Source organism: Trachypithecus francoisi, unplaced genomic scaffold (genome assembly GCF_009764315.1).
Source record: "Trachypithecus francoisi isolate TF-2019V2 unplaced genomic scaffold, Tfra_2.0 Lachesis_group8, whole genome shotgun sequence".
Classification (NCBI taxonomy): Eukaryota; Metazoa; Chordata; class Mammalia; order Primates; family Cercopithecidae; genus Trachypithecus; species Trachypithecus francoisi.
In genome coordinates, this window is record NW_022681473.1 from 7,789,300 (window position 1) to 7,806,207 (window position 16,908).

The 16,908-nt window shown below is 52.2% G+C and overlaps 1 protein-coding gene and 1 non-coding gene across 3 annotated transcripts; both read right to left on the minus strand.

Moving 5' to 3' along the window:
- Window positions 1-1,969: 1,969 nt before the first annotated feature.
- On the minus strand, window positions 1,970-2,107 carry LOC117081871. Its single transcript, XR_004436345.1, has one exon. It is a non-coding gene; the product is annotated as a small nucleolar RNA SNORA43 (small nucleolar RNA).
- A 5,821-nt stretch (window positions 2,108-7,928) lies between these two features.
- NPAS4 (neuronal PAS domain protein 4) lies at window positions 7,929-13,959 on the minus strand. Of its 2 annotated transcripts, XM_033206478.1 has the most exons (8): window positions 12,620-13,959; window positions 11,707-11,858; window positions 11,425-11,527; window positions 11,039-11,306; window positions 10,748-10,857; window positions 10,268-10,403; window positions 8,711-10,146; window positions 7,929-8,018 (listed from the first exon to the last, which is right to left on the minus strand). In XM_033206478.1, the coding sequence occupies exons 1-8, from the start codon at window positions 12,792-12,794 to the stop codon at window positions 7,990-7,992; spliced, it is 2,409 nt and encodes an 802-aa protein (XP_033062369.1). In that variant the 5' UTR covers window positions 12,795-13,959; the 3' UTR covers window positions 7,929-7,989. The 2 variants fall into 2 exon arrangements, with proteins under 2 accessions (XP_033062369.1, XP_033062370.1); XM_033206479.1 differs by lacking the exons at window positions 10,748-10,857; window positions 11,425-11,527; window positions 11,707-11,858; window positions 12,620-13,959 and having other exon boundaries at window positions 11,039-11,216.
- Between the last annotated feature and the right edge of the window lie 2,949 nt (window positions 13,960-16,908).

The window sequence follows — 16,908 nt, forward strand, 5'->3', positions numbered from 1 at the left end:
AGTCTCGTTCTGTCACCCAGGCTGGAGTGCAGTGCATGATCTTGGCTCAGTGCAAGCTCCGCCGCCCGGGTTCACGCCATTCTCCTGCCTCAGCCTCCTGAGTAGCTGGGACTACAGGCGCCCGCCACCTCACCTGGCTAATTTTTTTTGTATTTTTACCAGAGACAGGGTTTCACTGTGTTAGCCAGGATGGTCTCGATCTCCTGACCTCATAATCTGCCCGCCTCCGCCTCCCAAAGTGCTGGGATTATAGGTGTGAGCCACCATGCCTAGCCTAAAAATTGTCTTTCTAAAACAATTTTAAATGATGGCTTAGGCTTTTTTTTGTGTGTGTGTGAGATGGAGTCTGACTCTGTCACCCAGGCTGGAGTGCAGTGGCACGATCTTGGCTCACTGCAACCTCTGCCTCTCAAGTTCAAGTGATTCTCCTGCGTCAGCCTCCCAAGTAGCTGGAGTTACAGGCGCCCGCCAACACATACGGCTAATTTTTGTGTTTTCAGTACAGACAGGGTTTCACCATGTTGGCCAGGCTGGTCTTGAACTCCTGACCTCAGGTGATCCACCCGCTTTGGCCTCCCAAAGTGCTGGGATTACAGGTGTGAGCCACCATGCCCAACCAATATTTCATTAAAACAATTTTTTAAAAAAATTAATTAATTTTTTTTTTGAGACGGAGTCTTGCTCTTGTCGCCCAGGCTGGAGTGCCGTGGCACGATCTCAGCTTACTGCAGCCTCTGCCTGCTGGGTTCAAGTGATTCTCCTGCCTCAGCCTCCCAAGTAGGTGGGATTACAGGCACCCACCACTACGCCTGGCTAATTTTTGTATTTGTAGTAGAGACAGGCTTTCACCATGTTGGCCAGGCCAGTCTCAAATTTCTGACCTTGTGATCTGCCTCCCTTGGCCTCCCAAAGTGCTGGGATTACAGGCGTGAGCCACTGCCCCTGGCTTTTTCATTTTTAAATGTTTTAGAGACAGGGTCTTACTCTGTAACCCAGGCAATGGTGCAGTAATAGCTCCCTGCAGCCTCAGGGATCCTCCAGCCTCAGTTTCCCAAGTATCTGGGACTACAGGTGCATACCACTGTGCCTGGTGAATTTTAAATTATGTTTATTTTTTATTTACTTTTATTTTATTTTTATTTTTGTTGTTGTTGGTGGTGTTTTTGGAGATGGAGTTTCGCTTTTGTCTCCAAGACAAGAAATGGCGCAGTCTTGGCTCACTGCAACCTCTGCCTCCCGGGTTTAAGCGATTCTACTGCCTCAGCCTCCCAAGTAGCTGGAATTATAGGCATGCGCCACCACGCCTAGCTAATTTTTGTATTTACAGTAAAGATGGGGTTTCATCTTGTTGGCCAGGCTGGTCTGAAACTCCTGACCTCAAGTAATCTTCCTAGCTTGGCATCCCAAACTGCTGGGATTACAGGCGTGAGCCACCATGTCTGACCTGTTTTATTTTTTAAAGAGACAGTATCTCACTATGTTGCCCAGGCTGGTCTCAAGCTCCTGGCCTCAAATCGTCTCGCTTCAGCCTCTCAAAACACTGGGCTTACAGGCGTGAGCCACTGTGCCCAATGAAGTCTCTTTCTTTCCTTCTTTCCTTCCTTCTTTCTCTCTCTTTCTTTCTTCTTTTTCTTTCCTTCCTTTTTTGAGACAGGGTCTTGCCCTGTTGCCAGGCTGGAGTGCAGTGGTGTAATCATAGCTCACTGTAGCCTCCAACTCCTGGCCTCAAGTGATTCTCTCACATCAGCCTCCCAAGTGGTTAGGACCACAGGTACACACCACCATGCCTGGCTAATTTTTTTAATTATATTTTTCTGTAGAGATGAGATTTTGCCATGTTGCCCAGGCTGCTCTCAAACTTGTAGGCTCAAGCGATCCTCCCACCTTGGCCTTCCAAACTGCTGGGATAACAGTCATGAGCCACCATGACTGGAATCTTGTTTAATTTTAATTTTTTATTTTTTCTAAGAAATGTCAGGCTATAAACCATTCTTAGAGCTCGCTGGTTTCTGAACACCAAGTGTAGAAATAGCCACTTCTCCTTTGCCCCAATATCATGGGCACAGCAGACCAACAGCATCTGCGGTGCTGGCAGGTTCCGAGCGGCATCTTCAGGGTAGTCACCCACACCTACTTAGCAAGCCAGAGACACCTAGCCTGCAGCCAGGTGGGCATCCTTTCTTATCTTTTAAAAGTTTATTGGCCAGGCATGGTGTTGCACACCTGTAATCCCAGCACTTTAGGAGGCCGAGGTGGGTAGATCACCTGAGGTCAGGAGTTAGATACCAGCCTGACCAACATGGTGAAACCCTGTCTCTACTAAAAAAAAAAAAAAAAAAAAAAAAACAGCTGAGCGTGGTGGCAGACACCTATAATCCCAGCTACTCAGGAGGCTGAGGCAGGAGAATCACTTGACCCCAGGAGGCAGAGGTTGCAGTAAGCTGAGATCATGCCACTGCATTCCAGCCTGGGTGACAAGAGCGAAACTCCATCTCAAAAAAAAAAAAAAAAAAAAGGAAAACAAAAACAAAACTTTCTTATCCATTTTTCCATCTTTTTATCTTTTTTTTTTCTTCTGAGATGGAGTCTCACTCTGTCACCTAGGCTGGAGTGCAATGGCACAATCTCGGCTCGCTGCAACCTCCGCCTCCCAGGTTCAAGCAATTCTCCTGCCTCAGCCTCCCGAATAGCTGGGACTACAGGCGCCCACTACCACTCCTGGCTAATTTTTTGTAGTTTTAGTAGAGACGGGATTTCACTGTGTTAGCCAGGATGGTCTCAATCTCCTGACCCCGTGATCTACCCGCCTCAGCCTCCCAAAGTGCTGGGATTACTGGCGTGAGCCACCACACTCGGCCTTTTTTTTTTTTTTTGAGACAAGGTCTCACTTTTGTCACCCAGGCTGGACTGCAGTGGTGCAAGTGCAATCAAGGCTCACTGCAGCCTTGCGCTTCTGGGCTCAGGTGATCTTCCCACTTCAGCCTTTTGGGTAGCTGGGACTACAGGTGCACACCACGCCTGGCTAACTTTTTGCTTTTTTTTTTTTTTTTTTTTTTTTGTAGAGACAGGGATTCGTCTTGTTTCCCAGGCTGGTTTCTTTTTCTTTCTTTTTTTTTTTTTTGAGACAGAGTCTTGCTCAGTCGCCCAGTCTGGAGTGCAGTGGCGCGATCTCGGCTCACTGCAAGCTCCGCCTCCAGAGTTCCCGCCATTCTCCTGTCTCAGCCTCCCGAGTAGCTGGGACTACAGGCGCCCGCCGCCACGCCCGGCTCATTTTTTGCATTTTTAGTAAAGACGGGGTTTCACCGTGTTAGCCAGGATGGTCTCGATCTCCTGACCTCATGATCCGCCCGCCTCGGCCTCCCAAAGTGCTGGGATTACAGGCGTGAGCCACCGCGCCCGGCCCCAGGCTGGTTTCAAACTCCTGGGCTCAAGCCATCCACCTGCCTCAGCCTCCCAAAGTGCTAGGATTATAGGCATGAGCCCCTGTGCCTGGCCTGTTCTTCTTTCTTATCTTTTAGGTCTTAGCTCAATGTCACCTTAGAAGAGTTTTCTCACTCCACACTCTAAATTAGCATCCCCTCCTCAGTTCCTCTCTGCCACAGCACGCAAGTTCTTTCTTTCATTGCACACACTGCATGCTCCTTTTAGAGAGTTATTTTACTTTTCGTTATGTCTCCCCACAACTTCAGTGTAAGGTCTGTGAGTCCAGGGACCTTGTCTGTCTTGTTCAGTTTTCCCCAGCACCTAGCAAAGCCCCTGGCACATGTAGGTGTCATAAGTGTTTATCACATGCAAAATTAGGTCCCAGAGTAAGTATTTGAGCTCAGTCTTTGTGACCCCAAAACTTCAGCCCTTTCTCATACCTTTTTGCTCCCAGGGCAGCAATCTGGTGTTGGTGGCAAGGGTGCTTGAGAGTCAGATTTGGCTTCGGCAGCCACTTTGGAAGTGCCATTGGGCAATTCCTTTCTTCTCTCTGGGCCTCAGTTTACCCATCTATTCTAAGATGCAGTATTGATGCTCCGGGCCACAGGGACCCTGCCAGGGAAGGGAACAGAAGCAGATAGTTCTATGTCCAGCAGGGGGCGCCATGGGCTCTCTCAACTTCTTTCTCCGCAAGGGCCGACTGCCTGGCTCTGCAGTTCTGAGTGTCAGGGTGACTTCTTGTCCATACACACTCTACCGTCTCCTATCACTGCCCCCAAATACCAAGGAGGTGTTTCTTTTTTTCTTCCATAATTTTTACTTTTTAATGTTGTGGGGCGGCCAGGCGCGGTGGCTCATGCCTGTAATCCCAGCACTTTGGGAGGCTAAGGCAGGTGGATCACGGGGTCAAGAGATTGAGATAAGCCTGGCCAACATGGTGAAACCCCGTCTCTACTAAAAATAGAAAAATTAGCCGGGCGTGGTGGCATGCACCTGAAATCCCAGCTACCCAGGAGGCTGAGACAGGAGAATTGCTGGGACCCGGGAGGCAGAGGCTGCAGTGAGCCAAGATCATGCCACTGCACTCCAGTCTGGGCGACAGAGCAAGACTCCATCTCAAAAAAAAAAAAAAAAAAGATGGGGGCTTTTCTGTTTTGTTTTGTTTTCTTTTGAGACGGAGTCTCGCTCTGTCACCCAGGCTGGAGTACAATGGCACAATCTCGACTCACTGCAACCTCCGCCTAACGAATTCAAGTGATTCTCCTGCCTCAGCCTCCTGAGTAGCTGGGATTACAGGCTCACGCCACCATGCCCAGCTAATTTTTGTTTGTAGAGATTGGGTCTTGCTTTGTTGCCCTGGCTGGTATTGATCTCGTGGGCTCAGGCCATCCTCCTACCTCGTCCTCCCAAAGTTCTGGGATTATAGGCTTGAGCTGCCACAATTTCCTGACCAGACTTTCCTTTTTTTTTTTTTTTAATGACCCCAGGGAGGTTTTTAGATGGGACTCCAGTGTGTGTCCTGAGCTCATGGTCACTTAAGATTCCCTCTGGGGAACTTGGGAACACATTTTTATGGTAGAAACTGATGACTCTAATGAAATCCTTTGATCTTCAGAAGTGTCCTCTCAGCCAGGTGGGGTACTGTGCACCTGTAATCCCAGCACTTTGGGAGGATGAGGCAGGAGGATCACTTGAACCCAGGAGTTTGAGTCCAGCCTGGGCAATATAGTGAACCTTGTCTCAAAAGAAAGAATGAAAGAATGAAAGAACAAAGAAGAAAGAAAAAGAAAGAAGGAAAGAAAGAAAGAATTAATGAAAGAAAGAAGTTCCTTTCAATAAATATAGTGAGACCCTGTCTAAAATGAAGAAGAGAAAGAGAGAGAAAGAGAGAAAGATAGAGAGAAAGAAAGAGAGAAAGAAAGAGAGAGATAAAGAAAGAAAAAGAAAGAAGAAAGAAAGAAAGAAGAAAAAAAAAGAAAGAAAGAAGAAAGAAAAAAAAAGATTCCTTTCAAGAAGACATTTTGAGTGTGCTTGCTATGTGCCAGTCCTGTGCTCTGTGCCAGGGTCTTCCTGGGGTTGACAGTCCAGTTATTTTGTCCAAGTTGGAGAACAGATGAACAAGGAAGGCAGAGGGCAAAACTCCACTCTCCTGTTCCACCCACGGACCCGTCCAAGGTGGAAAAATAGTGACAGGTCCCCAGAAGTGTCCTCCTTCTCATGGGACTCTCAGAAAGGGCATGGCCCAGAACTGGAGGATTTGGAATGAAAGGAGGCTTAGGGTCTTTCTCAGGTTTGCACCCTCAGTTCCTGGAACCCAGCCTCAGTACTTCACCCGGGAAAGATTGGGGCCTGGAGTTTCCTTCCTTTCCCTGAGAAAAAAACATGCTCTTAAGCATTTAAGGTCACCATTGCCTTCTAATTCAATTTAATAACTTAAGTCAATTCTGTGCTTCTCCGCTCTAAATGGACACTATCAAGTTCTAACAGCATCTTTGGGAGATAAGTACCATGTTTGTCAGCTCCGCTTCACTTGTGGAGAAACTGAACCTCAAGTCCCATTTGGCAAATATTTGGTGGAGGTGAGATTTGAATCCAGGGTTCGCTCTGTCGCCCAGGCTGGAGTACAGTGATGCAGTCTTGGCTCATTGCAACCTCCACCTCCCAGGCTCAAGAGATCCTCCAGCCTCCGGTTCTCATGTAGCTGGGACTACAAGTGTGTACCACACCCAGCTAATATTTGTATTTTTTGTAAAGATGGAATTTCACCAGGTTTCCCAGGCTGATCTCAGACTCCTGGGTTCAAGCAATCCTCCTGCCTTGGCCTCCCAAAGTGCTGGGATTACAAGTGTGAGCCACTGAGCCCAGCCCGTCTGTTTCATTTGCCCCTCACCCTACCCTGTGGCTGTTTGGACTTCAAGCTTGGAGGAAAACCGCATTTTTGGAAACTTTTTTCTCTTGACCTACTGAGTTATATTCTGCTCAGCTCTACTTTACAGACCTGGAGGAGCAAAAGGAGGGAGTTTCTTACCCCACACTTGGGAGAGAGGACCCTGCTCCAGCCCACGTTTGCCCTTCTTGAGTAATCTGGGATGAGATGATTTGGGATGGGTGGTGGTTCACTGGCTCTTCCGGCAGAGAAAACAGCCCAGGGCTGGGATGCAGATGCTCTGGGTATGTTGCCCACCCACCCATGCCTCTCACCAACTGTGGGAGCAAATAACTTTTTACCTGTGGTCCTCAGTTTCTTCATCAGTGAGATGGGCTAATATGCCTGCCCAGAGGCATTGTTGCAGCAAAAAGAGATGTAAAAGTGTGTGTCAGTTGAAAACCCTGTGCAAGGATAACAGACGTGGTTACAATTTCCAATGGGTCGATCCAGGGCCCCACAAGGAAGTTGCTTCCCTGAAGGACCAGGTGAAGAAAGAACTTGTGAGCAGAAGCTTCAAACCCATGTCCAGAACCAACATCAAGTTGAATCCTCTTGTCCACCCCTAGGCCCTCTGTTTCCTCTCACACCATGAGGACTGCAAGCCTGATGCAGAGCGGAGATGCCGATATTCTCTAGTACAGGGTTTGGCCAAGCACCTTGAGGGCAAGACATAACATCTGTTTTAGCCCTAAACTTTCCAGCTTCTAGCACAGTATGGGCCATACAATGTACATGTGGATGTTGAGTGAATGAATGAATGAGTGAATGAATAAATGAATGAATGAATTCACAAGTGGACGAAGAAATGCTGGGGCCACAAACAGGTCCAGCTTTTACCTCCTGGGCCCCAGGCTCCCATCCAAGCCTCCCAAACTTATCCTCCATCTTTCCTTTTACACAGTAGTGCATGACACCAGAGGTACCAAAAAGGCAAACTGGACTTTATTATAAAGTTGGCTACAAAGTCACCGCAGCACCACGAGGTGGCCATCTGGGCAGGCCCAGGCAGTCTGGCGGCCGGGTGAGTCCCGCACCAGGTACACGCACTCGTGCAAGCACACGTGTGACGGCAGGTCTGCCTTCCTCCATCGGAAAGGAACGTAGCGTCTCTTCGCACCCCCCACCCCAGGCGCGGGGCGCAAAAGTCACAGGAAGGGCCGCCAGGGCGGCAGAGTCCATCGGAATTGAAATCCCGTTACTGGTGTGTAGAGAATTCTACGTGGGTGTCAAGAGCCCCTCAGGGCACGGGCTGGCCCGGGTGGGCCTTGCCTTTCCCCCACCAAGGCCTAGGGGTGGCTTGGCCCCTAGGAGTGGAGAACTGGCCCAGGCCAATGGGGCAAGGCGGCGGGGAAGTGAGACTCCCCCATTCTCCGCTTGAAATCCCATTCAAGGAAACTCACTACGAGTGAATACAGATTGAAATGGAAACTGGGATCGCTCGAAGTCTCTTGATTTTAAAAAGAAGCTCCCCTCCCTTGCCCTCCCACCTCCCCCCCCCAAATCCTGCAGGGCCTGGGGAATCATATATATCCCCCTCTGGCCCCCAGAATCCCCCCAACAGTCCCGGGGGGGTGGAGAGCGGCTCCACGTCTTGATGACAATATGCCATACTTGACGACGTTAAGTCACAGACTTATTCAAAACGTTGGTTCCCCTCCACTTCCATCTGCAGAGAGACAGAGAGAGAGAGAACACAATCAGCTAGGCCAATAAGGACAGAGGATCCTGGGGCTGAGAATGTGTTGGTATTAGTATGGGCTTCAAAGATGTTGGCTCAATGATGAAGCAATGGCTAGAGGCTCAGCAGATTAGGGGGCAACTTGGATGGATGGAGTGAAACCATGGCTGTAGTTTAGGAAGGATGGAGCTGTAACCAGGGAGCTACCTCAGTGGAGTCAGCGGCTGAGCCTCATCTTTCTTTTACCAACTTCTATAAACTCTTGCTCTGTATCCCTTTCAGGGAGCTAGGATACTATGATAGAGCTCTAGTTCCTCTTCCATAAGTTTGTTGTGTGCCCTAAGGAAAGTTTCTTTAACTCTGGGACCTTGATTATTTTAACCTGTAAAGTGGGGTAGTGAAGACTGACCTAGGACTCTCATGGAGTTAAGCACAAGCCCTTCCTTAAGGATTCTCTACCACTCTATCCCCCAGCCTCAACCCCTGCCAGGTATACTTGTTCAAACGTTCATATTAAGTCTTTCATTTTTTCTTATCCCCACTGCTACTCTCTGCAGCAGTGGATGTCATCCCCTTAATAAAATCAAGGTACAGAGAGGGGGAATTGATTTACCTAATTCTACCCAGCATTTCATTGGCAGGACAGGGACTTGAGTTCTTGGACCTTTTGGCTGACTCACCTTCATGGAAGCTGTCTTGAACTTGGCTCTGGAGTTGATGCAACTCATCAGTAAACCCATCATAGGGGAATGCTGAGACACCTGTCTCAAAGGCGGTTTCATATGTGGCCAGGTCCTCCAGGAAGCTGTGGTCTTCTGGGGACAGGTTGTTGCAAGGCGATGGGGCCCCTCCTGGGCCCTCTGCCTCAGGATCCCCTGAGCCCCATTCCTCACTGGGGTCTGGGGTAGAGAGATCCATGAAGATGTCTTCCACGGGCGTCTCTTCCAGGAACATGTTATCAGGGTCAGCCAGGAAGTCCAGCTCCTGGCATTTCCAGGGTTTCAGGTCCAGGCTGAGCACAGGGGGGCCTGCCCCTGACAGGGACAGGTTGGAGTCTAGGGGCTCCAGTCCTCCAAGTGGCTCTAGTCCACCAGTGCCAGCCTCAGCTGAGAAGGGTCTGTCCATGCCCTGAGCCAATTGACTAATCTGCTGGATGAGACGGTCTATCTCGTTCTGTTCCTTTTCAGAGTAGTGGAAGAAACTCTGCTTGACTGGAGAGGCCTCAGGTGTGAGCAGGCCTTCGGGCACCAGGGGGACATCCACAGAGAGGGGGCCCCGGAGCTGGGCTAGGGCCAAGAGCGTGCAGTCCCCATTACCAGGGCTGCTAGGACTTGGGGGCAACTTCTCATAGAGAAAACTGCATCCCTCCTGGGCAAAGTAAGTCTTAGTAGGATTGGGACTCAGTTGCTCTGGGAAGGTTTGGCTGGGGCTGTCCAGGTGTGCTTGGAATGCTGTGCTGGGAGGAGTCAGCTGTTCATGGGCAGGGCTGCCCAGAGGCTCTGGGAAGGTGGCTGTGCTGGGAAGCAGCTGGTCTGGGAAGGTGGAGGTGCAGGGAGTCAACTGGTCTTCGTAGCTTCTGACTGAGGTTTCAGTCAACTGGCCTTGCAGTGGGCTAGTTAGTGGATCTGGGAAGGTTGCACTGCTGGGCGTCAACTGATCAGAGAAGGTCGCTGTGCTTGGAGTCAGCTGTTCTTGAAGAGTGCTGGATGGGGTGGGCAAGTGGGTCTGGAAGGGCTCATGGAGGCTGAAGAGGAAGGCACAGCCTCCTGGCTGATGGGGCGTGTACGGTGGGGTGCACACAAGATCCTTGCTCAGTTCTGCTTGGAGAGAAGGCTCAGGCCCAGAAGGGAATGTCAGGTAACTGAAGTCCAGTTCTTTGGAGGGTCGGGGAAGCTCTTCTGATGCAGAGACAACACTCAGTTCAGGAGCACTGGGGAAGCTGGTGCTTCTGGGAGCCCCCAGGGCTGTGGTGAAGAGTGGGTTAGTGCTGGGGCACTGTTCCTGGGAAATAATGTTTTCAGGGAATGAGGGCAGCATGGTCGGAGTGCCCAGGACATAAGCTGCCTGAGTGTCTTCAGAGTTCAACTGCTGGCGGAGGCTCCAGGCTTCCATGTCACTGGAGAGGAGAGAAGAGGCAGCTGGTAAGGGTCTGATGTCCATTTCCAGAGCAGTTCCCTGATTTGTATCTCCTCCATGCCGACCTCAGCTGCCCCCTAGGCCCCTGGCTTGTGGCTTACCTGATTGGGTAGTTATTGGCAGTAATGGGGCCCTCTGGACCTTCTGAGTATAATAGGCAGTAAATCCATGCCCAGCCTCCAGTCTTGGCCTGTAACCTCACCACCATCTCTGCCTGAATATCTCCACTCTCAGCCACTGAGGAGAAAGAAGATGCAGAGTTAGGATGCCCACCAGGCAACTCTACCTACTCCCTGCCCTTGGTCACCTCTCCACTGAATTGAGATAGCCATGACATCCTTTCTTCTGACTACCCTCACCTGCACCACTCAGCTCTCTACCTTGACCTCACCACTCAAAGTCCCCCAGTTCTGATTCGATTATTGCCTTGAATCCTCACCCTCATGTTCACCCTATAGCGTTCAAAACTGTTGGCTTCTGTTATCTCCCCAGCATCACTCTTGACTACAGCTCATCTTTGTCTGGTCTCCCATGCCCTTTCCCAGCTTGCTATCTTGTCCCCAGCCTCTCTGGACACTCACACAGGCGGTAGTGTTGAGCAGAAGCGTGGGCCAGGTCCTCGGGGTGCAGCAGTCCATACCATGATTTACAAAGCAGTTCACTGCGCTCAAAGCCCAGGTAGATTAGGACACTGGGAAGGTGGAAAGGGTGAGGTCAGCTTTCTGTTTTCCTTGCTTGATACCCATGCATCTCACTCCCTCCCAGATCCTCTGCCCCCTTAAACCCCATCCTCCCTGCCCCTGACTCCAGAATCTAGGGTCCCTTCATCTCTGGCCTGCCTTCCTCTTGGAATCTGAACACTCCAGGCTTACCTCTCAGAGATGTCCAGTAGGGCCAGGTCTTTAGCATGACGACTCTGGAACATGGCCAGGAAGAGTGAGGCAGGGCCAGGGCCAGGGCCAGGGCCAGGGCGGGGTCTTGGCTCCAATGGGGCACAGAAAGCTGTGAACACGGGGTTTCCTGCCCAGTAGGCCCCAGGTGGGTGAGCATGGAATCGGCCTCGAATAAGCACCAGTTTGTTGCCTGCACTCTGGCGCCTGAGGGACTTGGAGGTGTTGAAGCGGCAGCGGAAGAGGCGATCTAGATAGGAGAAAAGAAAAACAGGTAAGAGGGTGAGTGGCTGAGAGAGACAGTGGATAGTGGGGAGAAGGGCAGCAGGTGGGAAATTGGACTGAGGAAGGGAGAAGGGAGTCCTTACCAGTGTCCAGGGCAGAGGGCAGGGTGAGTTGCTGGCGCACAGTGAGGTGGTCAGCTGGGTCAATGATGTCGTAGATGCTGTCACCCTGGGCAACCAGGTCCACCTGGAGGAAGGAAAAGAAGAGATGACCATTAGTGAGAACAGCAGAAACCAATCTCTGATCTATAGTATCTAGTAGGGTATAACCTCTCCCTCCATAGTAATTCCCAGTTCCTCAGGAGTGGAAGTCTCATGGCACCCCTTCCATGCCCAGCCTCAGCTGAAAGGACCCTCAGCACTCACCATGGAGTGGCCCAGATGCTCGCTCACACTCTCAGACAGGTACAGCAATTTCCCCTCGGCTGTGAACACAAGCAGAAAGCCGGGTAGGGCCGCTACGATGTCCTCAAGTTCTTGAGCTGAGAGAAGCCCCGTGGGGCCCGCCAGAGGAGTGCCTGTAGGGCGAGAAGATGTGGTGAGTCAGGAGTAAGACTGGGAGCCAAAGCAGAAGTGAAGAAGGCATGGTCTGAGATTCAGAGAATCCAGAGGAATTTCTCGTGGACCTTCCTCTGCAAACACCTGTTGACCCGCTGTCCGCACCTCTTGGCCTGGGAACCTGTTGCTGTATCTCCTCCATAGCCCACAAGCCCCGGACTTCTAAACCGGGGTCGGCTACTCCTCGCCTCTGAATTTCAGAACCGCGGACAGAGCTCCAAAGCGGCTCTGATTTCAGAACCGTGGACAGAGCTCCGAAGGGGGCTGTGGGTTCAGCACCGTGGACAGCGCCACACACGGCAGACGCAGCCGTCAGCACCATGGGCAGTGCCCCGAAGGCGATCCCTTTCAGCACCGCGGACAGTGGCTATGTTCCCCTAGGCTCAGGCAGCTCCATCCCTGCAACTTCCCGAGCTTCCCTCCCCAGCTCCCGGAGCGCCTCTGCACTGGCGGGCACCGAGGCAGCTCTGTCCTGGCTCTACTCCTCTCATAATCTGGTGTTAGGGACACCGACCAGGCTCTCTAACTCTCATTCAGAACTAAGGTGAGGTCTGGAGGTAGCTCAGGAGAAAAAGTAGATAGTCCCGCATCTCCCGAGTCCCAAATCTCCCCAGCTCGCCAGCACGCTGCCCTAGACATGCGGCAGCCCCAGTGGGTTCCCTCAGCTCCAGGGTCTCCGGCACCTGGCAGCTCGGATCTGTGGTAGCCCCAGCATGCTCACCTCCAGCGAAGAAGACACCCTTGCGAGTGTAGATGCAGGCGAGGCTCATGATGTGCAGGTAGGACAGCCGGACCTTGTCCGCTTCGGCCAGCGGTAGCAGCTCCTTGAGGTTCCGGATCTCGGCGTTGATCTGGTCCCGGCGCGCCTTGGAGGCGCCCTTGGTGGAGCGGTACATGACCGGCGGCTGCGGAGCTCCAGCTCGGGCGCCCGAGCACCTGCGCTCCCGTCCCGACGCACCGGCGGCTTCCTCCTCCGTGCTTCCCCTTCTCTCGCTCAGGCTCGCTCTCTGCTCTCCTGGGCTCCGCTCGGCTGCGCTGCCCCCCTTGCCTGCTTCACGCCGCCTTATATAGCTCCTGCCAGGCGTGGGGGGCTCGTTTTAGAGCGGGGGGGCGGGAGAGCGGGAGGCTGGGCTAAGCAAGCTGCAGCGGGAGCCGCTGACTGGGGAGGGGGGCTCCTCCTCCCGCCCGGCTTCCGACGTCATCTTATGACGTAGAATGAGAGCGGGAGGGGGGCGGGCGAGGGGGGAGCAGGAGGCTGCGGAGGGGGCCGAGCCTGGAGGGAGCTGAGCGGAGAGGCAGGCGCTGCGTTAGGAAAGCTTGAATGGGGTGTGGGGACCCTGGCGTCCGAACGCGTACAGTTGAGGGAAGAGACAGGGCCAGGGTTAGGGCGGCCTGAAGCCCCCGGCAGGAGTTTGCAGAGGGCAGAGAGGGGCCGGCACTGACACTAATTTTTCTGAGGAGTTGAGGGAATGGGGAGGAATAAGACTGTCTACAAATCCCCCTCGTTACTTGACAGACAAGGTCACGTTCACATGCAGGGAAGGAGGACTTTCCTTGGCCTCCGGGGGACAGGTCACAGCTGGGGTTCCTCTCTGGGGACTACTTAACCTGGGATTCCCTTGGCCATTTTCAAAGAAAAAATCCCCACCCCCGCTTCCCAAATTGGGACTTGGCGGCTAATCAGGGGGTGTTCATGGGGGTCTAAGTCCCTAGGATGGGTGGAAAGGGAGTCCGGTGGGAAAGGGACCAGCTGAATTTGGCGTTTATCCTGTTTTCCCACAGCCAAGAGTAGAAACCAACACCAGCGCTGTAGTCTGCAGTGATTGTTGGTTTCCCTCTCAGCTAATTAACCTTACTGACAGGGGAAACTGAGGCAGGGACGCGGGACACGGCGAGGACCTGGGTCTGCACTTATGCATCCCTTCCCCCCGTTGCCGGCCCCCAAGCGAGTGCTTCCCCCCGCCCTGCTGCCAGCCTCGGTGTCCCCGCGGGCCGGGGGCGGGGGCGGGGCCGGGGGAATCCCAGCTCCATATTAGGACAGGAATCCTCCGGCGGCTGCCGCGGCTGCGGCGGCGGCGGGCGGGGCCTCGCTGCCTCCGCACCGCTCCGGAGGGCTCCCCGCCCTGCCTAGGCGGGCAAGATGGGGGAGCAGCCAAGAAGCGAAGGGACAGCGCTGGACCCTCTATGACCCCTGCACCTACCAGGGACCCTGTATTTTCGCCAGGTTCCCTCCACCCCCTCCACATTTGCGGCGCTAGGGCTGCTGGCTCTGCCTCTCCACCTTCAACTCTCCACTCCCCACCTTCGTTTCTTTTTTCTATTAGCGTGTTTGGTGGTCGGCTCAGCTTAGTGCCTTGACCCCTGAAGCTTCCCCTTTCCTTCTTCTCCATATCCTGTCACCTTTGCTTTATCCCCACCCCCCACACTCGCTTTTTTCTCTTTTCACCACAGATTATTGCTCTCTACAGGGGCAAGGAGGTGCCGTTCTTACCCCGGGATTCAATAATGCAAGAAGCAAGTGGGCTAGGGAATGTTCTTATCTGAAATCTCGTCTGATGGAGTAGCCGTGTGCGCATGGAATCGCTTAAGAGGCTGGAAATGAGGCCACTTAAAAATTGGAGGAGTGGGACTGGGAATTCCCAGTCACACAGGAAGCATGGAGATGAACTTTGACATCAAAAAGGACAGCTTGGGGCTGCGGAACTCCCCACTCCTCATGGAAAGGGGTGGTAGCAACAGAGGTAGAGTGGGAGGAGAGGCAGCTGAGGAGAAATATGTCTTAGAAGAGGGGTACAAGGTGTGGAGACCCTATTCTTGTGTCTTATGCATTTTGGCAGAGGTTGGGGCCATCCTGTGGTCAGTGTCGCAACTGAGGTGGAGGGAACGATGTCCATGTGTCTGTCTGCTACAGTCTCTAACCCTATTGATCTGGATGACAGAGAGATGATTCCTCCTGGACATGGGTCTGTGTTGCTTCTTTCATCTCAATCTGACCTCTAATGTATCTACCCACCCCTCTCTCAAGCTTCCATTTCAACAACCCTTGATCTTTGGATCCCCTTCCGTATGAAATTCCAGGGGGGTTGTTCCTGTGTTCTTCACCCACTGATGATAAAGCTGCCTGTGAGGCATTCTGAGCGTCCCTCTCCACAATAAGAGGAGTCTACTGACTGGGTCCCATGGCCTCTAGCAATCTGAGCGAATCTGCAGGGAAGGAATGGGGCTCCAACCGCTGTCCGTGGTGCTGAAAGAGTCACCAGGGAAGTCAGGCTACGGTTTGCCAGGGACATTGAAGTAGGGCTTTGGGTACCCACAGGCCTCAGAGTGAGCCTCCCCTTTGACTGTCCCCTTATTTTCTGTGAATGAATATGCGGGTTTTGCAGGGAGCCAAGATTTCTGGGCTCTAGGGGTGAAGTAAGCAAGCAAAGAGAACTGGGCTCAAGGGAAGAGCCCCTGGCTTTTTCCAGAAGAATGGAATGGGAAGAAGCACGTTGGAAGGGAAGAAGGGTCTAGAAAGGGACAAGGGAGGGGGTAGAGAAGGGCTCATCTTAGTTCGCCCACTCTGATTCAAGTTGAGAAGCTCTGTATGCCCCGATGTCTCCTCTCCCTAGGCCAGCTCCCACTCCCCTTGCCTCCCACCTCCGTGAAGCTATTTTTAACCGTGCAGAACCAAAAATAGCTTGGCAGCAGCTTCAGGCCGTGGGAGAGGAGCTATTTATATCACCAGTGACGGTTCCGAAATAGCAAGCAGGAGGAGGGGGGCGGCTGGCACACTAGAGAGCTCCTGGCCGCTGCTAAAAATACTGGCAGTGTGAGTCATCCTGGCCTGGCTGAGTCACCCCACTTCTCCCCCAAGTGGCAGGCAGCAGCAGCAGAACAAGCTAAGAATTAGAAGCCTGAGATGGGGGAGGCATCAGAGCCTGCTGGCTGTGGGAAAGTGGGCAAGGGAGTGAATTGGGAGAGGGGCTTTGGGGTGAGTGTGTAGAAGGAATGGGAGAACAGAGCCTCTCAGCCAAACCTACTGGGCAAGCATGCAGCATCCCCAGCTATGCATTACCGCTCAAGGATGCTTGGGCAATTGAAGGAAAAGAGCCAGACTCTGTGTGTGCGTGTGTGTGTGTGTGTGTGTGTGTGTGCGCCTGTGTTCATTTGACTGAGACTGTGTTTGTGTGTCCTGTGTGTTTGCCTCTAAACCTGTCTGAACGTGGTTGCACGTCTATATCTCTACCTGTTTGCATTTATCTTTGTAGCTGTGAGTCTGTACCCCTGTATATCTATGTTTACCTATGTCTGCATCTATGTCTGTCTTTTTTTTGTCTCCAACTTCTTATGTTCTGTGCAGTTCTATGTTTGTGCCTGTGTGTATTTATGTCTACAACTTTCCGTATGCCTCTCTGTCAGTGTCTGTGTTTGTGTCCATATCTGAGTCTGCTCTGGGTCTTTCAGCATCTGATGGTGTGGTGGGATGTGCATGCGTCCCCAGACTCAGTATACCTTCTGTTGCCCTCTCTGATGTCACCTGTTGGGCTCCTGCACCATCTATATCTTGCTCACCCCTTTCCACCTAGCATATTCTCCTCTTTCCAAGGGCCCCCTAACCATTTACAAAGCTCTCTTGTTGCATGCAATCTCTAGTAAAAACATGGAGGAAAGGAGCCCCACATGACCTCTCCCTTTTCTCTTGAATCATCCTGAATTCTCCCTGGCCTGCAGGAGTAAGTGGTTTTCCATCACTCCATATTTGGAGAGCTGAGAGAAGAGAAGGGCTTTCTTTAGTTCTAAAAAAAAAAAAAAAAAAAAAAAAAAAAAAAATCCTGGTGTGGGCACAGGCATGCGTAGCGCGCATGCACACACACACACAGGCGCACATACACATGCACGCACACACACACAACTGAGAGAATGAGAGAGAGAAAAAAATCAAGGTCCCTTCTTTACTGAGAAGAGCTCGCATCCGTTGCCATAGCAACCCACCCACTCCTTCCCCGAAAAATCACCAAGAAGAGGTGA